General features: G+C 44.4%; 1 protein-coding gene across 1 annotated transcript; it reads left to right on the top strand.

Moving 5' to 3' along the window:
* The first annotated feature begins 3945 nt into the window (after window positions 1–3945).
* On the top strand, window positions 3946–13126 carry LOC130044266 (sulfotransferase 2A1-like). Its single transcript, XM_056136937.1, has 5 exons — window positions 3946–4099; window positions 4511–4637; window positions 9690–9784; window positions 10836–11016; window positions 12874–13126. The coding sequence occupies exons 2-5, from the start codon at window positions 4511–4513 to the stop codon at window positions 12984–12986; spliced, it is 516 nt and encodes a 171-aa protein (XP_055992912.1). The 5' UTR covers window positions 3946–4099; the 3' UTR covers window positions 12987–13126.
* Window positions 13127–25212: the final 12086 nt, after the last annotated feature.

Below are 25212 nucleotides of genomic sequence, written 5' to 3'. Positions count from 1 at the left end.
ATGGAGACGTTACTGGGCCCGCTCGAGCAAATCGACGATCAACGGGAGGCCCTTTACCTTTACCTTTACCTTTTACAATATTTTAGTAAGTAGAACTTAATACCTCAAAGTATGCAAATCATGTTTTTTAATAAATGCTTAATTGAATGAAGTTTTGCAAGTAGATCAACCCACGTAATACAGGCAATATGTACCAATCAAATGCTGAACATTTTGTCCTCTGAGAAAGCAGATTATGTGCCTTCAGTCAACCAAACTCTAACCAACTGCTGTTTTTGATGTTTTTCTGAAGATTTGTTTGGTCTCTTCTACAATGTTATATAAGTAAAACCGCAGAGAATGTTCTCAAAAAGTGTGTTTGATTCCCATCCTCATTGCCCAGAGACAAGCAGTGAATCTGTGTGGCAGTGTAAAGCCAATTGGATTGGCCTATTTGACCTGCATCCAGCAGGGTTGGTGGCAAAGAATGAGACAATGGATGCAGTGGTATATCCAGGTGTGAAGATCACCTAAACAGCCCTAACAAGGTTCCCAGCTGGTTATTTATTGAACACAGTACCTGAATCTCCTCCCCCCCACCCCAGTCTCTCTGGTTCCAGACCCGTGAGCCATCATATGTGGTAACAGACAACTGAAGGACATTACCGGGTACATGGAGTGCAATGCTTGGGATATTTACAGAACTTGATCAAAGGGCAATGCAACATCAGCAAGAGTCTTTCAAGTATAGTCCAAATGATAATTTGTGTTGCCAGCATGATAGCACAGCAGTTAGGACAGTTGCTTGCATACTGTGATGCATATTCAATGTTTAGCATCCTGTAGAGTTCCCACAGCTCTGAGTTTAAAGCCAGTAGTAAACCCTGAACACTGCTGAGTGTGGCTCCCAAACAGAAAGCATACCATGATAATTTCTTATTCTTGTCCTGCCTGATTGCACCTTTGCTGCCTTCATTGAAACTAAACTAGACTTATTTAACTGAGAGGATTATTTCAACATTGGATTTCAAATTAAGAGACTGATTTCCCCTTGATGTGCCTGATACTATTCTTCCTATGTTCCTTGACCTCTTGTTGCATGTGTTCATGGAAGCTGACAGGTGTTGAGGGCACAGATTTCCTGGGTGGTAACAAGGCTAATAAAAGGTGTGAGGTCATGGAGGGCAAGAAGGGCGGAAACTTGAGTGCACTCCGGACTTGCTGAGGTGAAGGTGGACTCGGTGACTGAGGGGCTCCCTGTGAGTCACAGATGCCCCTCCAATCACACCTCAGCCCCTTCTGGAAGAAGCTGACTCAGTTTCCGGAGAGAATCCCTGGTGTGTGTACATTTTTTTGTGTACAGAAGTGTTTGGGAACATGACTAGGGAACTATGATCCGATCTGCCCCAACACTACCCTGGCCTGAGCTTCTCTGTCTGGATCCAGTTGACTCTATGCGATTGGTCTCAGTGTTCCCTACCTTAGTCACTGGGCATCAGCAGGTGCCCAGATTACAGGTCCAAAAGCACATGAGGCCTAAAACACAAAAAACCATTTTCACAGCCAAGATGATCTTCACATTATATCCTCCCCTATCTCCTTCTCCTCTGTCTCCTCTTCCCCCTACTCCTCTTCCTTCTCCTCAGCTTCATCCTCCTTCTCTTCTGTCTTCACATTTTTCTTCATTGCCTCTTTTTTATGTTTTTCGTTTCTTTTCTTAAATAAATCACTGTGAGATAGTTACAGACTTACAAACTTTTCTGATTATATTTCAGTCATACAATGATTGAGTACCGATCCCTCTACCAGTGCCCATTTTCCACCATCAATATTCCCAGTATCCCTCCTTCCCCCATAACCCCCTTTCCACGCCTCTGTGATAGGCATATTCCTGTTTACTCTCTCTCCTTTTGGGTGTTATGGTTTGCAATAAATGTACTAAGTGGCCATCATGTTTCATTACACAATAGAAAACAAATTGTCTAATGATGTCTTTTAGGCAGGTCTGAGCATGGGGGGAAATTCTGAATAATAATGGTGGGACTGGTGTCAAAATATTGAATGTAATCAAAGTAGAGAGAAAGTAATGTGAAAATTTTCTGCTACATAGGTAGGGGTAAGGGTGGGTAGGATGGGGGAATATACTGGGGGTCTTGGTGGTAGAAAATGTGCACTGGTGAAGTGAATGGGTATTTGTTAATTGTATGACCAAAATTTAAACATGAAAGCTTTGTAACTGTTTCCGTGGTGATTCAATAAATACATTAAAAAATTTTTTTTATTAGTAAAATACTATGAGGTACAGTTGTACCTTATTTGTAAATACTTACAAATATTTGTGCTTGGGTTTCAGTTATACAATTATCGAGTACCCATCCCTCCACCTGTGCCCATTCTCCACCAGCACTGATCCCAGTATTCCTCCCACCCCACATCCCCCTGATCCCACCCTGCCTCTGTGGCTGGGCATTCACTTTTGTTCTCTCTCTCCTTTTGGGTGCTGTGGTTTGCAAAAGAGGCACCGAATGGCAATCATGTTTAGTCTATAATCTACTTTCAGTATGCTTCTCCCATCCTGGGAGGATCTTCCCAACACCCTTTATTTGGTGCTCCCTTCTCTATCTGAGCTGCTTTCCCCCCCTAGTGTGTGCGGCTGGCCTCCAAGCTATGGAGTGAACCTCCTGGTACTTATCTTGGCTATTCTTGTGTGTTAGTCTCCTATTTTGTTACTATATGTTGCCCCATATGAATGCAATCTTTCTATGTCTCTCCCTACTTTTCTGACTCATTTCACTTAGCATGATACTTTCCATGTGGTACCACTTGTATGTAAATTTCATGACTTCATCTTTTCTAACAGCTACATAGTACTCCATTGTGTAGATGTACCAAACTTTCTTTGACCAGTAATCTGTTCTCAGGCACTCAGATTTTTTCCAGATTCTGGCTATTGTAAAGACTGCTGCAATAAACAAACAAGTGCAGATGTCACTTCGACTGTACTTTTCGACTGTACTTTTTTGCCTCGCTGGATATATTCCCGGTAATGTTATTTCTGTGTCAAATGGGAGCTTAATTTCTAGGTTTTTGAGAATCGTCCATACTGTTTTCCAAAAGGGCTGAACCAGTCGGCATTCCCACCAGCAGTGAAGGAGGGTCCCTTTCTTGCCACATCCGCGCCAACACCGGTTACTTTTGTTCTTTTGGATGTGGGCCAGTCTCTTGGATGTGAGATGATATCTCTTTGTGGGATTGTTTTTTTCATATCACTTTCTTCTCTCTCACTATTTGTGTATAGGATGGCCATGGACTTTTGTGTATTGATTTTATAGCCTGCAACTTTACTATATGAGTCTAGTGTTTCTAGTAGTTTCTTGATAGAGGTTTTAGGGTTCTCTAAGTATAGTATCATGTCATCTGCGAATAGTGAGAGCTTGATTTCTTCCTTTCTTACCTGGATGCCCAAGTATTCCCAATACTATATTGAACAGCAGTGGAGAGAGTGGGCATCGTTTTCTCGTCCCTGAGCTTAGTCGGAAGGCCTCAGTTTTTGTCATTGAGGATGATGTTTTTGTAGGCTTATGGTAGATGGTTTAACTATTCAATAAAGAATTTTTTACAAAAAAAAGAAAGAAAGACATTGTGGGAAAGTTCCAATTGTATGTATAAATAAGCAAGAAAATAAACTGACAAAACAAAATTCTCTGACTGAAAAAAATAAAGAGCTAGATGGGGAATAAGAGGATCCAGAGGAGAGAAGAAATAGACCGTATGAACTTGAATAAATTAAGTCTATCGTTATTGAAAAAAAAGATTCATACTCAGATTCCACTTAATGTCTTTTGAGTGACCTCACAGTTGCATAATATCACGACCCTTGAACTTGCCTCAGGGATTGTTTGAACTTCTTTATAATGTGGATCTTACAATAAATGAAGCAACCTCCAACTGTGGATAACACTTTCCTCTAAAGATAAGCAGCCAGAATGTCTGTTGAAAAAAAAAATTAATGGTGTACTTTTTCCAACCGTGATTTTCACACCTGCTTTCATGACAGAAGAGTGGCATAATTTTTTGTTTACGGATGAAGATGTCTTGCTGAAAACCTACCCAAAATCAGGTAAAGAAGCTGGAGCAGGTGCAGAGACGGGTAGTGGCTCTGTCTGTGGGCATTAGGGAAAGAAGAGAGGCTTTCTATAGGCCAGACCACCAGTGTCCAGGGAGCTGGATATGGAATTGATGTGTGTCCCACAGAGCCCCCTCCCATCCACATCAAATATCAATGAAAAAAGAGTTTAGGTTGATAAAAATTACTATTAATAATATTGGTGATCACCTCAGTAGGGGTAGGTTCAGGAAATGGGAGGGATTGTTTGGTGATGCATGGAAGCTCAGATGCAAGGATGTCCTCTGTGGCACACTGGAAACACGGTCATGTTTTAAACTGGTACTCCTCTATATGAATGAATTTTCATAGAAAGGATAGAACATCATTCCAATGGTTGATTTTTAACCCCTTTTTCTATTGAAGATGATTTATGTCATTAGAAATCCCAGAGATGTTCTTGTGTCTGGACATTTGTTCTGGAAAGGTGTAAAATATGTTCAAGTAGCAGAATCAATGGAACAATATTTTGATTGGTTCCTCGAAGGAAATGGTGAGTGATGTAAAATACAGTGGTTTTGTGGGGGTGTCAGGGTCTTTTATGAGATCTCATGTTACACCCAGATGATAACTCAGTGATTTTCCAACAAATGAGCACCCGTCTTGTCACTAGGGAACCCAGTTTTTGTAGGTACCAATTCTCCGCTGGAGTGCAGCCTCACAAACCTCCAGCGTCAGGACCTATTGGACACACTGGAGTATTAGTCCTCTCTTCCTTCTTCCCCTGGGGGTAGAGCCTGGAGATCAGCTTTTCATCCAATACCTCGATGAAAGAACTCGACTTCACGTAACATCTGGGGTATATCTTCGCTAGCTCTCATAATCTCTTGTCCCATATGGAGAAGTTTCCATGGTTTGAAGTCTTACATTTAATACGTGACCGATTTTGGTGCTAGAGAAACCACAGAGTGGCGAGACACTTGCCTCACACATAACAGACCTTTGTTTGATTCCTCACACCCCATATAGTTCCCTGAGCTTGTTGGGAGTGAATACTGAACACAGAAACAGGACTAAGCCCTGAGCACCCCAGACATCAGTCAAAACTCAAATTTTCGACCCACTTTGACTCAAAGATAGTGAGTGGTGTAAGACAGACTTTGGGTTCATACTTTTCCACCCTAAGACCCACTTTTTGCAGCAACATTTATCAAGCAATCATCTGAACAATTATTGTACTCTTGCCGCTCTTGTTTATGACTCTGATGTGTAAACAATAAAGGCTGATGACTGGATGATGTCTACATTCTCTTCAGCCCACCAGATGAGTGCGTGTTTGAGGCCAGTATTCCATCGTATTGATGCCATAACTTTGTGATCAAAGTAGAAATCATGGTGTCTGAAGCCTTTAGTTTTGTTCCTCTTTTTTTTTTTTTGAGAGAGAGCGAGAGAGCGGGTTACTTAGAGCATTTTCTATTTTGCATATTGTAGAAACACATTTCTATGTCCTCAGAAATGTCATGGAATTTTGAAAAGAATTGAAACAACTAAACATGATTTTTAGATTCTCTAGATCCCTCTGTACTCTGCACACATCCACCACAGCAATGTTCCTAAAGATCCAAGAACACAGGTGTCTTTTCATTGATTTTTGTTTCCTTCACACTCTTCCATCAGTGTCTTGTCTTAACTGCACATGATTTTGACATACCCTTATTCTATGGGTATTCCTGAAATGGGATTGGTTTCTTCTTTTCCCTCTACACAATTCATTGTTTCGATATAGGAACTCACTTCCCTCTGCATTTACTGACAGGATATTAGAATTGATGTTACTGATCAGTGATTTTCATGCCTACCTGCCCTCGTATTATTAAAAGTAAAGTAAAAAAGTAAAGGCCCTCCCGTTGATCGTCGATTTGCTCGAGCGGGCCCAGTAACATCTCCATTGGAGACTTTGTTGTTACTGTGTCTGGCATATCGATTAGAGAGGGGCGGAGGAATCGAACTCTGGTCGGCCATGTTGGCTGCGTGCAAGGCAAACGCCCTACCCGCTGTGCTATCGCTCCAGCCCTCACTCCTGGCTTGGGCTCAGGGACCATTATTGCTGGCAAGGCTCAGGAGACCTTGTAGGAGGCCAGGGGTGGACCAACGTCCGCCTCATGCAGTCAGGTGACTTCCCCACTGTCCTATCTCTGCCCCCATCTGGCCCAGCATTTTTCTTCTTCCAGTTCATGACCTAGTCATCCGCTGTGACCCATGTGGCTGTCTCCCATGTGGCAGTCCCCCATCATGTGGAGCCTCTGGTTGTCCCTGGGCCGTGTGCACCTCTGTCCATCCAGGCTTAGGGTTCCCTGCAAGAGTGCTCCCATCGGCATTCTCACTATTCCTGGGGCCGGCTCCCTCCATGGGCACCTTCTTCCCGGCTCCGTTCTGATGCTCCACCCTAGCCCGCTGCCTCTCCTCCGAGGCTGCCAAGGCACAGACCTTACTCCATCCCACCTTCTGGTTTCCAGACTGAATCACTCAGGAAGGAGAGAGGCAAGCTCGTTCTCACCTGTCTTCGTATTATTAGTCTAAATTTATACCTCATGTTGGCCAAATTATCTCTGTCCTCACTACCTTCCTACCTGTTTAATTTTGAGGTGCTAGGAATGTCAATTCAAAACAGGAACCACACCCCTGTTCCATGTTTTGTCATCCTGCTCTGTCTCTGGTATAGCTGAAATAGGATCCAATATTTCTGGTGTTAATATTCACTTTCTTATCAGTGATGTAGCTTTGGGATGGAGCAATAGCACAGTGGGTAAGGCGTTTGTCTTGCACGTGGCCGACATGGCCCACACAGGGGGTCATCCACCCCTCTCGAAGAGCCCGGCAAGCTTTCGAGAGTATCTCGCCCACACAGCAAAGCCTGGCCTACTACCCGTGATGTATTCAATGCCCAAAACAGTAACAATAAGTCTCACAATTTGTTGTGAGACATTACTGGTGCCCGCTTGAGCAAATCGATGAACAATGGGAGGAGAGTGCAGTGCAGTGTGATGTAGCTTTTGACTCAATTGGAAAGTACAATTCAGTGCAAGTATGACAAACGAGCTTCATGCATGAAGAAACGGGCAGAGGAACTCAAGTGTGCGGGACCTGGGGCTGTGATCTTCAAGCCTGCTTGGATCGGGACTGGGTCTCCTCCACCCAGATCCCCCATCTTCCAGTAGTTAGGCGTTACATCCACCAACTGCCCCGGCGCTGTGTTATCCCATCAACAGTCAAAATTCAGGGACTATAAAACCCAGCTCCCGGTTTAGTTTATTGTCTAGTCCTCACTCTTGGAGAACCCGACAGGTTACCGAGTGTATCCTGCCCAAGGCAGATTCTGGCAAGCTCTCTGTGGCGTATTCAATATGCCAAAATCCAGTAACAGTAATGGGTCTTATTCCCCTGACCCTGAAGTAGCCTCCAATGTGGCAATTGCTAAAATCTCAGAATTAGGACGAATGGAGACTAACCACTGGGTAGAAAAACTGTAAATAGATAGTTATCAAAGGAATACGATCTGGGTCTGTCTTGGTTTTAAAAGTGACAAGGTTCTGTGCTCAAGCTCATTGTGGTGAAAGGTGGGAAGTGAAGGGAGAAAAATGATGCAGGTAAGGAATTGAAGTGAAGGAACCGATGCACGCACAAGATTTCCTATGTCAAGACAGACTTTGAATAGTATAGCTGCAGGGGGACAGGCCCAGGGATGGCAAGAACTTTTCTGTGCCTTTCTGGTAACATTTTGCAAAAATCATCTTTAGTTGTTTCACTCCCCAGGGCCAGGCCAGAGATCTTTTAGTATCAAAAGATTATATTATTCATTAGGAAACTTGTACAATTATATGCATTTTGTTCTAGGAATATGAGGAATTTCTTCTATGTCTGCTCCATTTTTTTTTCTCTAAACACACTTTTCATTCTCTATCCCCCCTTTTCTAGTTTCTTTTTATGTTTTGGGAGGGGGTTTGTTTTTGAAAGGGCCGACCGGCTGTATATTGTTCCTGCCTTTATGCCCTTGATTCTTCGGCGTGAACAGAAAGTTATTTATCTACTTTTCCCCAACCATTTCACGATGTCATATTTTTAAGATCCTTTACTCCCGGGTCCCGAGAACTTTGACTAAGCATGTTACCTCGAAAAATCCTCATGGTATTTGGCTTGCTTTTTGCCCAGCCTTGAGTGTCAGTTACTCAATCAGTTTTCATGTTACTGTGGCCAAGGCAGACATCTGCAGACTCTCTGTAATGAAGCCAGACTGACTTGTTCCTCAATCAACATTATATTGTCCGATGCACAACTCTGATGTGCAATTACTGGCAGGCAATTAATACGCAAATATCTCTGTGCACAGAAATACTTAATTTGCAAAATGAAATCAAAATTAGGTCAAATTACCAAATAGGATCAGTTGGATCCAAAATTTTGGCAGATTCATGCTTTAATGAATGATTAACTCATTTTTAAATGTTCTCAAAATGAATTTATAAACATGAATTACACTCAACAAAATTTTCAGAGTGGCTTTTGAATCTCAAATATGCTCTGAAAGGAGAACAATGAAACGTCCATCCACGTTTTATAGTAGTTTTCTGAAAATGTCGTGGTCTCTGGAAGAGTGAGACATTCTGTCCATATTTCACCTGAAACACAAGCCTTTGTTTAGGCTCCTTCTCAAAGGACAACTGGAGTGTGCAGAATGCACAGGCACAGTGATTCCCTCGAGCATACAGCAGACAGAAGAGCTCAGACATGCTCTACACCCACTGAATCCAGTGCAATCAGGATTAGAGGAGAGATACCCAATTGGGGAAGCAACTGGCCTTGCATGCAGCTAATTCTGATGTGATCCAAAATCCTTCATGGCTCCCCACCTCTTGAACGCAGATCCAGAGTAAACTCTAAGCACTGCAGAGTGTGATTGCCTCCCTCCCCCCCACAACAACCCAACAAAGAAAGTACACCACATTCGAGGTAACCCCTAAGGGGATGCTCGATCTTCCAAAATCACATGATATACAAGAAAAGTCATTCCCAAGGAAACATGTCTGAGAAAATCCTGAACCAACAGAGCTGAAAGCCTACCACTATCACATAGACACATTATTCAATTTTCCAGGAAACACTAGTTGAATATAGAACAGAGCTCTCAGAACAGAATAGGGGAGATAGACGGGCAGAAAGAGACTGAGAGATAGAGACAGATAGACAGACAGGGACAGAGAGACATAGACAGCGATCATTTCCTAAGAGAAAATAGTTATCAAAGCAACAGTCAAAGCCATAAGAGAAACAATATATTCAAGATCCACTACTGTGTCTCTCCATCCTTGGTCGGGTCACAGGGCAGGAACTTCGTAGAGACTCAAAAAGCTACTTCAGAGCTGACTCAGGCAGGAGACCCCCAGGATGTTGGAGTACTGTGCCCCCACTTCCTCCTGTTCAATCAGTGACTCGAAAAAAGGCCACACTATGCAGAGGCGTGAGCAATGTTGCCTGAGTTTTGACATTCAGAGAATCCTAAGCACCATAATGTGGGACCCACTCCTTTCTCTGCCTCCCCACTCTGCAGTCCCCTATGGATCGTGGTTCGATCATATCCATGGCTGGATACCCAGTAGAGAACAGGAGAACTTCCTGCTGCTGAGTTATGAAGAGCTGAAAACGGTAACTCTGGTTCTTATGGTCGGAACCCCCTAACTATCTGCATCTTATGACCTGTTTGTTTCTCCTCCTCTGTGTCTCAATCCAACATCTCTGTAGACATATGGTAGGTCCCCAGGGTAGGACAGCTTGTGACAGTGGTGCCCCCCTTTGGAATAGCACTCCCAGTCTCCTTACTCTTGACCGTGGTTCTATGCTTCCTTTAGCAACATTGAAAGAGTGGTAGTCCCACCCAGAGATAGGTGATGCATGAAAGTCACATAGGTACTGAGTCCTCCAATGTGGTCACCATTGGGGATGCTACTCATGGGGGTGGGAATTATGCGCTGTGAAAGAAACTTGAGCTGCCCACTTGCATCTGAAGTTATTTCCTATTACCCAACATACCTCCCTAACATGAGGGTTTCCTTCTGACACCCACTCCTTTCATCCCCTGGAGAAGTTTCCAGCCACCAAAACAACTTTCCTGACATCACTTCTCATGTCAGAAATTACCTTGTGAAACATAATCAAGAGTCATGGAAAAAGAAAGTAAAATGCTTCTTAGTTCTGGGAAGAAGTAAGGTCCATTACTCACAACAAAGTCCTTCCAGAGATGCATCGTTTTTCTCATCATCTCCCGCTCCTGCTTCATGCGCCCAGTCCAATGACTGACACTGTATGACACTGTGCACATGTATGTTCCTCAGTCGGGGTTTCTGCACAGCCTTGACAGCACCACGAGAGCTGCATTTCATCCCTTTCACCTCACCATGTCAGCTTTTCACTGGACCTGTCTTGAGTGACTCTGACCACAGGTGTCTAAAGTCTTTTCAGCATCTTGTGTTCTGGACCCTGATTAACAGCAAGGCTCACCTACCCCTCAGAGAACCAAGGGGATCTGCCTTCTTCACACTCCTTGTGTTCCCTCTGACTGTTTCCAGCCTGTCCAGCTCCTGGGCAGTCAAATTTCCTAGTGCTCTTCTGCTCCTACTCCCCATCTCCCTTCTGGGCTTCTCTCTCATCTCCTCTCTGGCATCCTTCAAATCATTGCTCTTATCTTGTCTTCTTCAAGGACACAAGAAGCAGTATGCAGAAGATCTGTCGATTTCTGGGCATGGAATTAGGACCAGAATCCCTGGATTCAATCCTCGAGAATTCTTCCTTCCAGGCTATGAAAGACAATATGATGTCTAATTATTCTCTTGTGGATGGTGTTGCTATTGATCTCAAGACATCAACCATGATGAGAAAAGGTAAAGGAAAATGCTGTGTGCATGGCAGGACAACAGGGTTGATAGCAGAAGAATTTAAGTTTGTCATGGACATTGTTCATTGCTCATTGCCCTTCTCTCTGCACTGGGTGAAAATCTCTCAAAGTTATGACGTCGGCTACAGGCACTGGCAGATGCTGATTCCTGTTTTGGGATCATCTGAGTTCTGTGAGGTCAGTAGATCTATCTCCCGTCACAGAAATTCGCATGCAGATATTCAGCTTACAAAGGGGTCCTTGCGAATTCCTGACCACAACCAAACAGACCAGTCTCAATGACCTGGGGAACAGAGTGAAATTGGGCATTGTCTTGTCACTGTCCTGAACTAATAAATGTCTAAAGTAGAGTTTTTATCCTTTGGGAAGACATATCAGGTTTTTCACTCTGCAAAAAAGGGCTGGGTGGCTCCAAGTTTGTATCAGACCCTGTGTAATAAAATTCGATGAATTCCCCACCCTTGGGAGCACGATGAAGAGTTTCTCAGGCATAGACTTGGAGAAGTCCAGCTTCAAGTATGTGTGGCTAGAAGAAAGAAGGAAATGAATTTCATACTCAGCCAGGCCAGGCTGTCACCCAGGGCTGTGGTGTCAGATGACATACCATAGCATCCTAGAAGTTGGGCATGAATAAGAGACTTTCCTTGATGCTTAAAATCTAGGAGAATTTGATGTGTTACCTTTTTTTGGGGGGGCGGGGGGAAGGGAGATGATGTGAGCCATGCCAGCGATGTTCGGTATTTACTCTTGTCCTCTTGTCTCTTCACTCAGGAATTACTCTTAGAGGTTCTGGGGGACCCTGTGGAATGCCAAATATAGAAACTGGTAGGGCCATGTGGAAGGCAAAGGACTAACCCATGTATGATAGCTCTGGTCTCTGCTCAGGGACTCTTAGTCATCTACTATTTTTTTGCAATCTGTGGCTTGATTCTGATTCTTTCCTTTGGAAAAGAGACCTGTGTCCTGCAGTTCATGATGCTGCATATAGAAACAGGTAATTTGAATCACAGGCCACTTGAGGAAAGCTGATGCTTTAGAGGATGGGAACATTTTGGCAGCTGGGTGGGAATACTTTTTTCTGGTGTGAGAGGATGATAATTTTGTGGAGAGCAGGATGAGGCGCGTTCCAGGCTAATTTCTGTCTTTGAAGTGACTCCCGTTCCCTGTTAAGAAATTTAGAACTAGATTTGGAGATATATTCTGTAAGGAGTCATTGCCACAAGGAGATACTAAGACACAGCCCTAGATTGCTACCACTTATATCCTTTAAGCAGATAGTGGACAAAAGTGTGTCTGGGTAATTAGCGGAAGGAGCACTTCCTCTCATGGAGAGCAATATCCCTCAGATCCCCAAGTATTCTGACATAGAAATCCTGGCCAGTGACCTCCAGACCGAGATTAGTCTGAAGAAAATTAATCCAGTATTTTAAAGAAACAGAAGGAACTGAAGAGAAAACAAGAGAAAAGATAGAAGTCACTTGCATAGCATGCAGCCGACCTAGGGTCGGTGCAGCAACATCTACCTGAACTGACCGAGGAGTGATTCCTGAACAAAGCCCCAAGAGGAAACCCTGACACTGCCAGTTGTAGCCCAGAAATAAACAAATAAAAAAGAAATGAAAAATGGTTCTCTCACATTCCTTGCCAGTTACACTTAGTAAAGTGAAGAAACCTAGCACAGCATGACTTAATTTTGCTAAGACTTGCTTAGACTTGCTCTTAGTTTTCCTTTTCTGCATTAGTACTTGGCAGAGATAAGTTTTGTACCCAAGTCAGGAGAAGACATCTTGGTGCCAGCAGAGCTGAAATCATCTAATCAGAGTCCCTTTTTTATGTTTATCAGGTGTATCTGGAGACTGGAAAAATCACCTCACAGTGGCACAAGCAGAAACCTTTGATGAAATATACCAGGAGAAGATGAAAGATCTTCCTCCAGAGCTGTTCCCATGGGAATAAAGTTCTAGATTGTTCTGGGTCTCACATAGATGTTGATCATCGTTTAGTCTTTTCACAAGTGCATGCCAGGGGGATGATTGTTTATGATCATTCATTTCTCCCTGGTACCCTGACGAACTAGTCATTGCATCTTGGTGACATTGCTTGCATTGATTTGTGTACTGCTCTGCATACAATGCAACCCACTTTGAAAAAAGAAATATGGATGGATGTTTCTTAAAGGATAAAAATATTACAAATAATGGTGTTAATATTGTTTTAATCCAAATGTGGCTAAACCAAGGTGTGGAGATCAGAGAGTTGTGTTGGGGGCTCATGAGTAAGAGCTTTCCCAGTATTGCAGGTGTCCAGGCTGAGGAAGTGCTTGCTAGGTGTGTGGCTGCCACTTTCAAAATTGTAGCATCATCGATACCCTGAGAACCACCAGGGGTCACTCCTGATCACAGAGGAAGGAAGAGGCCCAGAGCATTTCCAGGTGAGCACCCTATAAGGAAGAGTAAAATTAAAAGGGTATTTTGACACAGTTGGCAGAGAACATCAGAATAAAGTTAAATTTAATCACACCCACTACACACATACCCTCTTCATTGGTAGGTCTTCTTAGACACGGAAACCCTCCCACTCCTCCCCACCTTCAGCTACCATATCAGCAATGCTCATCAACTTTCACACTCAGACTCACAAATCAATGCAAAGTCACCCATGTGGTCATGACTATATCAAAATATCTATGAGAATAAGATTGTAGTTTAATTGTGGAACAAGCTTGCCTATATTCTGAAATTTGTGAATTTGAGACTGGCTAGATAGACTCATGTGCTCCCATCAAAATTCTCTGTCATGGTTAGATCAAAATGAAGATCAAGGCACACTGACTGCAGATAATCATTTTTGTGGGAAACCCCGTTCTTGCAATTTTGTCTTTATGCACATAGAAAGGATAATCCTACCTGCTCTGTCTTTTACTCTGGGAAAGTCAGTATAATGGGTAGTTGACAAAATGACCTCTGTGAGGTCTCTTAGAGTGGTACCAAGAGCCAGAGCAAATCTTTTTCTTTGAATTAGACCAAAAGCTCTTTTTTTTAGAAACCATCGATGAGGGTAGGTGAGACAGAGAAGAGATCTGTATGACAATAAGAGCTGTGAATGATTATGCTGGACAAGATCTGAGGGCTAAAAGCAGGTAAGGGATATCCTTACAACATTTCAGTATTAATATAGAAAACTATAATTCCCAAATGGGTTGGGGGAGAGAGAGAGAGAGGCAGGGGTAGGCGATGCGGATTGGGGTGTAATGGGAGGGAACCTGGGGACATTGGTGCTGGGAAATGTACACTGGTGGAGAGAGGGGGGTTGGAATAGTATAGGACTGAAATCCAATCATGAATGGCTTTGTAAGGGTCTGTCTCACAGTGATTCAATAAAAAAAGTTAAAAAATTAGAGAAAAAGAAAACAAAACCATCAGGAATCAATTGATGGAGAAGTGAAGGTGATATCATGGGACAGGGTTCATCCTTCCTAGAACCCCACACTGTTGGAGCAGAATGGAAGCATGTTCAAGTCATCCTCTTCCTTCTTTCATTTTTTACTTTTCTGTGCCCTCCACAAAACTCTGACTTGACAAAACCTCCAGGAAGAATTTTCTCTGTTGTCTGCCTTAATATATGAACCCCCGCTTGCCTTTTATTGCTCCCCAAATTGATGTGCTTTGCCTTGTCATTGCCTCCTTCTTGTTCAGATTGAGAAGAAAAGGACTACGAGAGAGTAGAGAATAATTTTTTAAAAATTATTATTAGTGAAACACCATGAGGTACAGTTGTAGACTTACAAATTTTTGTGCTTGGGTTTCAATTATACAATGATCAAATACCCATCCCTCCACCAGTGCCCATTTTCCACCACCATGGATCCCAGTATTCCTCCCACACCCATCCCCCCCATCCCACCCTGCCTCTGTGGCAGGGCATTCCATTTTGTTTTCTCTATCCTTTCGGGTGTTGTGGTCTGCAAAAGAGGCATTGAGTGGCAATCATGTTCGGTCCATAGTCTATTTTCAACATGCATCTACCACCCTGGGAGGATCCTCCAAACACCCTTTATTTGGTGCTCCCCAGAAGAGAATAATTTTATTCTCTAAGCTTAAGAACACTTAAAAAAAGAACACTTTTCCTTTCCAATTGAGCACTTACATGTGATTTGTGAGAGTGAAATCAAATAAAATATTTAGAAATGAAAATCATACAGAACATCACAAAAAGTTGGTAGGCAGTAGATGCACAAAGACTATGGAATCTACCCAAATCCACTACAAAGTGCCCATTCAGGCTGCACTCCTGGGATTCTCTGTCCCAATGCCTCATGCTACACGGTCAATTAGCCAAACTTAATAGTATACTTCCCAGAAAAATTAATCAAATTATATTATTAGTCAGAGACTGTTAATCATTCACAGAGCACTTCTTTTGCATAAGTGCAGTGCTGATTTTGATCTCTATCCTATAAACCAGGCAAAGTAAAAGTTCTTCATTACTAGAGCCAGAGAGATAGCACTTGCCTTGCATGTGTAAAACCCTAGTAGATCCCAGGCATGAGATACATTAACTAGAGCATGGCCCGAGGTCACTCCTGAGCACAGAGTCAGAAGTATTTCTTGCCCTCCACCAGGTATTGTCCTATGTCAAAGAAAAGAAATTAAAATTTTAATAGATAGGTATAAAAACATTAAAAAAATAATGGGGCTGGTGTCAGGAACAAGGCGAATGGGGCGTCAGGAACAAGGCTGTTTCTCATAAACATTGTCTTCGTAAGATTCAGCTGTAGTCCTACCTTTCCACACTCACGGTCAAAGTCGGCCAGCATTTGTGCCGCTTGGCTGATGTTTGGTGTTATTAAAACAATGTCATCAGCAAAGCGGAGGTGGTGTAGCTGCCGACCATCTATCTTCACTCCCATTCCTTCCCATTCCAGTCGTCGCATGATGTTCTCGAGGGTGGCACTGAAGAGTTTCGGTGAAATGGTATCACCCTGCCGCACCCCTCTCTTGACATCAACGATCACTTCTTTGTAGAATGGTGAGATCCTGGTAGTGAATCCGCAATACAGCTCACGGAGGATCCTGATGTATTGGGCTTGAATGCCCTGATTGGCTAGGGCTTCAATGACCGCTTCCGTCTCAACAGAATCAAAGGCCTTCTTTAAATCAATGAACGTTAAACAGAGCAGCATCTTGAACTCCCGAGAAACCTCAATGAGCTTGGTTATTGTGTGGATATGGTCGATGGTGCTGAATCCTTTGGGGAACCCTGCTTGCTCGCATGGTTGTCCTTCATCTAGTGTTCTGCCAATCCTATTTAGGATGACTCGAGTGAACAACTTGTAGATGACAGACAATAGGCAGATCGGGCGATAGTTGCCAATGTCATGGATGTCTCCCTTCTTGAACAGTAGTACGGTCCTGCTGGTTTTCCATTGGGACAGAACCTTGCATTCAGACAGGTAGCGAGTGAAGAGCCGAGCCAGTGTATTGATGAGTACTGACGGCAGGTTCTTCAGGTGTTCAGGTCTGACCTTGTCTGGGCCGGGTGCTGTTTGTTTCTTTACCGACGAAATGGCGTGTCGGATTTCGGAAGGGAGAACGTTGGGAACGACATATCCATCCTGTGGAATTTGGTATGTCGGCAAGTGGACATGGCTATCGAAGAGATTTGAGTAGAAGTCATGGATAATCTTCTCCATTGCCGTTCTGGAGGATGTGATGGATCCATCAGGACGTCGGAGGGCAGTCATCTTGGTCTTATAGTTGGCGAAAGACAGGCGGGCGTTACGAATACTTTTCCCGGCTTCTGCCGCATCTACCAGTACTTCTGCTCTTCTCTCTTTTAGGTCTTCCTTGATCGCATCTCTGCACTGCTTTGCGAGCTCGGACGTTAGTTTGCGGTTGCCTGAGGCATGCGCCAAACTACGCTGGCGAATTAGCTCAAGAGTTTTCGAAGATAGGCGATTTTTTGTGGCTATCTCTCTCTTGGCGTTCCTCGCACATTCATGGAGGTGCTGAACCAGTCGATCGTATTCCTCGTCAATGTTGTCAACAATGGCATCTTCCCATGTTGCCGCAATAGTACCAAAGAGTTCCCAGTTGGTGGTCGTTCTGGGAGTTCTCTTTTTGAACTTTGCAGCCCTTTCTCCACGCTCTGTGAAGTAGAATTTTGCACGAAGGAGACGGTGGTCCGATCCCGTTCGAAATTTTGGGACAACAGCGACATCAGTCAGGCAAAACCGTCGATTGAATATGATGTGGTCTATTTCGTTGTGGAATCGTCCACCGGGAGACTCCCATGTCCATCGTTTAGATTCTGCCTTCTGGAACTGTGAGTTACCATGAATGGTCTTGGTCGACATGATGAACTCAGACAGTCTCTCACCCTGTTCGTTCCATTCTAGGCCATGGGTCCCGATGTGAAGTTCTTCAGCTGATCTTCTCGGTCCTATCTTGGCATTAAAATCACCCACAATGATCTTGTAGAAGGTGTGGTCTTCTTTATAGAACTTCTCTAGCTCCATGTAGAACTTCTCGATTTCTCTTTCATCATAATGAGATGTTGGTGCGTAGACAACGAAGATAGAAACTGCAGGCAGTGAGCCACATCTATTCAAATGTAAACGTCCGATTCGGGTTGTTAGGCATTCGAACGAATCAATGCTCTTGGCCAAGTTTGTGTTGACAAGGACACCGACGCCTCCAACACTTCTTTTATCGCATGTTCCGAGGAACAATTCTTCTCCAGTGTCGAAAACGGCATGGTGAGATTCGTGCCTTCTTGTCTCGGTCAGACCAATGATGTCGTACTTGATCATTCGCGCTTTTACCATCAGGTCCTCAATGGATGCATCTGATGCTAGCGTATGTGCATTGAAAGTACAGACGATCATTTTTGTCTTCCTTCGTTGTGGCAGCCTAGGTCGGCCTTGAGATTTTGTCGGCCTCTCCTTTCTCATCCTTCTCAGTGCTGCCATGTCGGTGAAGCCGTCAGGGTCAGGTGAATGAGACCAGTTGTAGTTACTGGTTTTGGCATATCGAATACACAACGGATAGCTTGCCAGGCTCTTCCGTGCGGGCGGAATACTCTCGGTAGCTTGCCAGTCTTTCCGAGAGGGATAGAGGCTTTTGGGGCGACCTCTAATCACCCTTGTAGGTGTTATCATATTTGAACCCTATCAAATATGGTAGGACAATTCCGGAAGGTGGGTATTTAGTGTTTTATGATGTGTCGCGCGGCCGCAAGTGGCCGCGCGGGTCCAGAAAGCATCCTGGAGTGTGGCGACGGCTGGGTAGTGGAAGTAGTGTCGAGAGTGGAAGTCTGCCAGTGGGGTATTTATCTGGGTAGGGTGGGTCTCCTGTGCACAATTCGATCCCTGGGTGGTTGATGGAAGCAGACAGGGAGGGGTAGGGTGGGGCTCCTGATTAGAATCCCTTTGTCACCTGTGGTGGTGGGAGCAAGCAGAGAAGCTCTGTCCCTGGGTCCGCCGAGCCTGGAGTCCAAGGTCTCAGAGAGTTCCGCTTATCTTGTTCTGTGGGTCTTCAGTCGTGCGTGGGTCTCGGCCGGAGCTGTCACGCGGGTCCGGAAAGCGTCCTGGAGTGTGGCGACGGCTGGGTAGTGGAAGTAGTGTCCTTGTTCCTGACGCCCCATTCGCTCTCAATGGAACGACCATCTCCGAATGCAACAGCTATGTGTACCTAGGTCGAGAGGTCAACATGAAAAATGACCTGGCACCCGAGCTGCGCAGGAGGAAGAGAGCAGCTTGGAACGCCTTCAAGAACGTCGAAGAAATAGCTAAGAGGACGAAGAACCTCCGGCTCCGAGCACATCTCTTTGATTCCACTGTTCTTCCTGCATTAACATATGCCTCAGAGACCTGGGCCCTACGCAAACAAGATGAGAACGCTATTCAGGTCTCCCAAAGAAGAATAGAAAGAGCTATGCTTGGAATATCACGTTTCACTCAAATGAGAGAAAGAATCCGGAGTTCTGACATCCGTCGACGATCAAGGATCAGGGACGCTGTCTCATTTGCCAAGGTGTCGAAAATCAGATGGGCTGGTCACGTAATGAGATTTAAAGACGACCGTTGGACCAGAGCTGTTACTGACTGGATTCCACGGGATGTCAAAAGATCACGTGGCCGCCCACCTACCAGATGGTCAGATTTCTTCGTCAAGATCATGAACGATCGGTCTGAGGCCCTTCATGTTCCCGGAGCGAACAGATGCCATTGGGCTACACTAGCACGCGACAGGGACAAATGGAGACGTTACTGGCGCCCACTCGAGCAAATCGACGACTAACGGGAAGTTAAGTGATTAAGTGATTAAGTGGGGCTGGTGTAGGAGTACTTAGGTTAAGGCACTTGCATTGCATGTGATTAACTAGTGTTCCATCTCTCGTATAGCTCATGCACCCTGGGAACTGCCAGTGAAGAGCCAAGAGAAAGGCCTAAACACCTCCAGTTCTGCTCACCCCCTCTCAAATTAACTAGTGAATCCATCTGGGCCCGGGATTTTGTTTTTGGGAAGACTTTTTATTGCATTTTCTATTTTGTTGATGTTAATAGGCCTATTCAGATACTCAAGATCTTCTTGATTTCAGCTTTGGGAGATTATAGGAGTCCAGGGATTTGTCCATTTCTTCTAGGTTCTCTTGTTTCGTGGCATATAGACTTTCAAAGTAGTCTCTGATGATCTTTTGGATTTCTTTGTTTTCTGTTGTGATACCCCCCTTCTCATTTCTGATTCGATTTATTAGGGTTCTCTCTCTCTGTTTCTTTGTGAGTGTTGCTAGTGGTTTATCTATCTTGTTTATATTCTTGAAGAAGCAGCTCTTGGTTTCATTGATCTTTCGGATTGTTTCTTTGGTTTCCATGTCATTGATTTCTGCTCTAACTTTTATGATCTCTTTCCTTCTGCCTGATTTAGGCTCTTTCTGTTGATCCTTTTCTAAGGTCTTGAGCTGTGAGGTCAAGTTGTTTATGTGCATCGTTTCTGCAGACCTAAGATATGCTTGCAGAGCTATAAATTTTCCCCTTAATACGGCTTTCGCTGCATCCTATAGGTTCTCGTAGCTCGTGTCTTCATTCTCATTTGTTTCCAAGTATCTTTTGATTTCGTCCTTAACTTCATTCCTGACCCACTTGTTGTTCAGCATCGAGTTGTTTAACTTCCAGATGTTTGATTTGGTTCTCCTTGTCTGTGTGTGATTCACTTCTATCCTCAGTGCGTCATGGTCTGAAAAGATGGCTGATACTATTTCTATCTTCCTGTTTCTATTGAGGCATGTTTTATGGTCTTTTTTGGAAAATGTTCCGTGCGCACTGGAGAAGAATGTGTATTCTTTGTTTTTGGGGTGTAAAGCCCTGTAAAGGTCTATAAGCCCTCTCTCTTCTATTTCTTCTTTCAAAGTCAATGATTCCTTGCTGGGTTTTGTTCTTGTTGATCTGTCCAGAGGTGATAGGGCAATGTTGAAGTCTCCAAGTACTATTGTGTTGCTTGCAATGTCCTCCTTAAAATCTGTTAGCAGTTGTTTTAAATATTTAGCTGTTCCCTCATTAGGTGCGTATACATTTAAGAGTGTGATTTCTTCCTGTTGTACGTATCCCCTGATGAAGAGAAAATAGCCTTCACTGTCCCTTCTAGTCTTTTTCAATGTGAAATTAATGTTGTCGGATACTAGTATGGCCACCCCAGCTTTTTTGCAGGAGCTGTTTGCTTGCAGGATTGTTTTCCATCCTTTAACTTTGAGTCTTTGTTTGCTCTGAGTGTTGAGATGAGTTTCTTGTAGGCAGCAGAATGTTGGGTTCTGTGTCTGTATCCATTTTGCCACTCTGTGTCTTTTAAATGGTGAATTTAGACAGTTGACATTGAGAGAGATTATGGTTATGGGGTTTTGTGTCATGTTTCTGTGCGTGTTTCTTGTGGTTGTAGGGTTTGTCTTGTCTTATAGTAGCCCCTTTAGGCCTTGTTTTAGGTTTGGTTTTGAGTCTATGAAGTTCCTGAGCTGCTGCTTATTTAGAAAATAGTGTAGCATTCCTTCGATTTTGAGTGAGAGTTTAGCCAGATAGAGTATTCTCGGTGAAGCATTCATTTCAGTGAGTTTTTTCACTATATCTCGCCACTGCCTTCGGGCTTTTAGGGTTTCCTCTGATAGGTCTGCTGTGAATCTCAGGGGTGCTCCTTGGTATGTGATTTCCTTTTTTGCCCTTGCTGCTTGCAGTATTGTGTCTCTATCGGCAGCATCGATCATTCTGACTATAATATGTCTTGGAGTGTTTCTGTTAGGGTCTCTTTTAGCTGGCACCCTTTGGGCTTCTTGAATCTGAATGGCTGTATTGTGGAGCTCTGGGAATTTCTCAGCGATGATTTGTTTAAGCATGGTTTTTTCACTGGGAATATTTCCCTGAGCTTCTGGTAGTCCAATGATTCTAATGTTGTTTACTTTCAATCGTCTCGTAGGACTCTGATTCTCTGTAGAGCTATTTTGAGGTTCTTTTCCACCGTTTATTGTTGTGTGTTGGCTTGGTGCAGCTGATCCTCCAGCTCACTGATTCTTTCCTCAGCTGTGGTCATTCTATTTTTGAGGGCAGAGAGTGAGTTTTTGACTTCATCTAGGGAATCTGTGATGCGTGTCATTTCTGTGCGAAGCTTTCCAATTTCAGCTCTCATTTCTTGCTGTATTTTGTCGATTGTGCGATCGATTGTTTCTTTCATGGTCTCTTTCAATTTAGCGGATATCTGTCTGACTGTTTCGTCGAGTTGATTGAACATCTTAATGACTTCATATCTGAATTCCTTGTCAGAGAGGTCCCTAAGGTGGCTAGCACCTAGTGAGGCTTCTGGACTTATTTCCTCGTGGTCTCCCTGTGGCGGAGATTTGCGTTGTTTCTTCATGTTGTGTAGGTGTAGGGATGAGATTTCTTGATTTGAGTAAACTACTTGCAGCTGTGTCAGCGTTGTCCCAACGAAAATTAGGCCACGCCCACTTAAAAATCCACGCCCACTTCTAAAGTGGCCACACGCCTACGGATACCTGGTGTGTGTCCCGGGAGAAAAGACTGGGTGGGGAGAATAGACCAGCTCGGCTTGGGCGGCGGAAAGGGAGAGGCAGAGAGGCTCCGATCAGCTTTGTTGCCCGGCATCTGCGGGACGCCTCCGGGGCTTGCACAGTGCAATCCAAAGTCCCGGGTCCAAGAAACGGTGCGAAAATCATTGTTTTTTTTTTTAATTTTAGTTTTTCAATTTAAGATTTATATAGACACTGCAGTTCACAAAGTTGTTCATATCACTATTGTTTCAGGCATTTGTGTTCCAAACCTATCCTATCACCATTGTGACCTTCCCTCTACCACAGTTCTTAGATTGCTTCCCCAGCCCCACGAAGGCTGCCCTTTAGCAGGCACAAAATAATTGATCTATCTTGTTTGTGCTACGCAATAACTAATGGAATCACCAAATAATATTGCGGAACAAAATTTGTGAAAATGGTTATGTCTTACAATGGGGTCAAAATATTTGTCTGAGGGTTTACCAAGTTGTTTGTTGATAGTTGAGCTTCTGTTACTGATTTTTTAAACTGAGCTTCTTTGACTTCTATGTTACATTCTGATGTAATTTGGTGTGCTCTAAAGGGCTCTCAATACCGTGTAATTTGGTGGGGTCACTCAGCCCTTTGTGTGACTACAAACTCCAGAATTCCAGGATCTGTAGAACTGGGACCATTGGATTCAGTAGCTTGGCTTGGCTTGCATCACCCCTGAGACTGTAAAGCTGGGCCTTGTTTATAAGGAAGAGACTGTGGGATGTGAGTGTCACTGGTGAGTCTTCCAGCAGTACAGCAGGGTGGGGAAGGCTGCTTTTCCCTACTCCAAGAAGAGCCCAGAGTTTTCAGGTCAAAACCCTATGTAGTTGGAATTTTCATTGGCCTGGCATCTCTGCAGAGATGTGGCGTGAAGCAGTGAGGTTGGGTTATTTGCATGACTCCAGCTCTGGGGGGGTGGGTGAGGATGCTGGCGCTTCAGCAGGGAGGGGACTTGGCCTGTCCTCCATCATAAGGGACCCCCATAGTATTCAGCCTAAAGACGCATATACCCCTGAGATTTATCTTGGGCTGCATCTCTTCCGGGGTTGGTCCTGAAGCTGTGTTGCTAGGCTGCCAGTAATGTCTCCATTCTTCACAGCCCTGACATTTTAGCAGCCTCTCCTTCTTGTCCTTCCCAACGGTGCCCGCCCCTGGAGGCTCTTTCAGGGTCAGGGTAATGAGACTCATTCTTGTTACTGTTTTTGGCATATCGAATATGCCACAGGGAGCTTGCCAGGCTCTGCCTTGCGGGCGGGATACTCTCGGTACTTTGCTGGACTCTCCAAGAGGGATGGAGAACATATATAAAAGAATACAAACAAGTATGTTATAACCAAACTCATGTGTGTCTCAATAGGTACATCAGTGGGCTAGATTATAAGAGGTCGCACAGCCCTGTGGCCACGTGCTCTGGGACATTTTTTTATAGTCTCTGGATCTTGACCGTGGATGGGATTACATTGCGCCGGGGGCAGTTTGTGTGTGTGACTGCCAATCTACTGGAAAATGGGGCATCTGGGTGAAGGAGGTGCAGTCCCGATCCAAGCAAGTTTGGAGATCTCAGACCCGGGTCCCGCATACCTGGGTTCTTCTGCCAGTTCCCTCATGCATGAGGCTTGTCTCAGCGTGTGGAGAGTGGCCCTGAGCATACCTGTGACTGGGTTCTGGAGGTTTTCGGCTGATGGGGTTCTGCTTGGGGCGGGGAGGGAAGCTCTATCTGCCCTCCTCTAAGGAGCCCCGGTATACACAGCCTCACTCAGGGTTAGGATGTCTTGCATCTCTTACGGGAGTTTTGTTTATAGTCTCTGGATCTTGGCTGGAAAAGGGTAGCACTGTAGCACTGTAGCACTGTCCTCCCTTTGTTCATTGGTTTGTTAGAGCGAGCCCAGTAATGTCTCCATTGTTAGACTTGTTGTTACTGTGTTTGGAATATGGAATATGTAACGGATAGCTTGCCAGGCTTTGCCGTGTGAATAAGATACTCTCGGTAGCTTGCTGGGCTCTCCAAGAGGGTTGGAGGAATCGAACCTGGTAAGTGCAGAAAAATGACCATTGGGCAGAGTCAGAGTCAAAGCCAAGATCAAGTGCCTTGGAAATGTGTAGTTAAATGTAGCACAAACATTTCAGGGCATATTCTTCAATCTTTTGTGAAGGAGTGAAGTTCAGAAATAGCTCCAAGATTTTGTGTGCTCTCAAATTAGTATTGAGTCCAGCTGATTGTAATGGGTCCAACAACCAGTCACACAAAGACAAACTATCATTCTGGTCCATTTAGGCAGGGCACTTGGTGTTCTGGAGCTCAAGAAAACAGAAAAAAATGGGTGGTGAAGGGAGGGGAAAAGGAGAGTTTATTTGGAGTTGGTAGAAGGTCCTGCATGAATGTTTATGACGAAGTAAAAAGTTCCTTCTTGTAAATCAAGACTTTCTTACAAAGAGAACTATGGGGAAACCAGCGGAGAACTCCAGGCATGTCCCCAGCACTGTGACATTTGCTTGTTTCTTTGCTACTGAGATACCAGAAGGGTTCAAGAGCATAAATATTTCTGTTTAAGGATACACTGCACCATTCCAAATCCAACGCCAAATTGCCAACATCCCTGTACCACTTCTTACCCATGGCCCCTCGGTAGCATCAAAACTGTGACCGCAGGCTAAGGGGTACCTTTCTCGGAGTCCCTCTGTTTTATTTCCTTGATTGATTATCTATCAGCTATATCAACTGGTATCTATTTTATTTATTTGTTTTATTTTTGGTCTCAGCATGGTGGTGGCTGGTTCTGGAGGTCTTCGGCTGCCAGAGTCCTGATCGGGGCGGGGAGGAAAACTCAACCCGCTCCCCTCCAAGGGGCCCCAGCGAGGACAGCCAGGCACGGGGGCAGGAGACTCTGAGCTGTTCTCTTCCGGGAGATGGGTTTTATAGTCTCTGAGTCTTGGCTGTTGATGGGATTACACGGCAGGGGAACAAAGGCACGCGGATCCCAGGGCTGAGATCTCTAAGCCTACTCGGATCAGAGCTGAGCATCCTCCACCCAGATCCTCCAAATTCCAGTAGGCGGGGGTCACACCCACCAATTGGCCCCCTGGCGCCTTGTAATCCCAT

This window comes from Sorex fumeus, unplaced genomic scaffold (genome assembly GCF_029834395.1).
Source record: "Sorex fumeus unplaced genomic scaffold, SorFum_2.1 ptg000122l, whole genome shotgun sequence".
Lineage (NCBI taxonomy): Eukaryota > Metazoa > Chordata > Mammalia > Eulipotyphla > Soricidae > Sorex > Sorex fumeus.
Note: the sequence above shows the minus strand (reverse complement) of the source record. Positions and strands in the feature narration are given on the sequence as shown.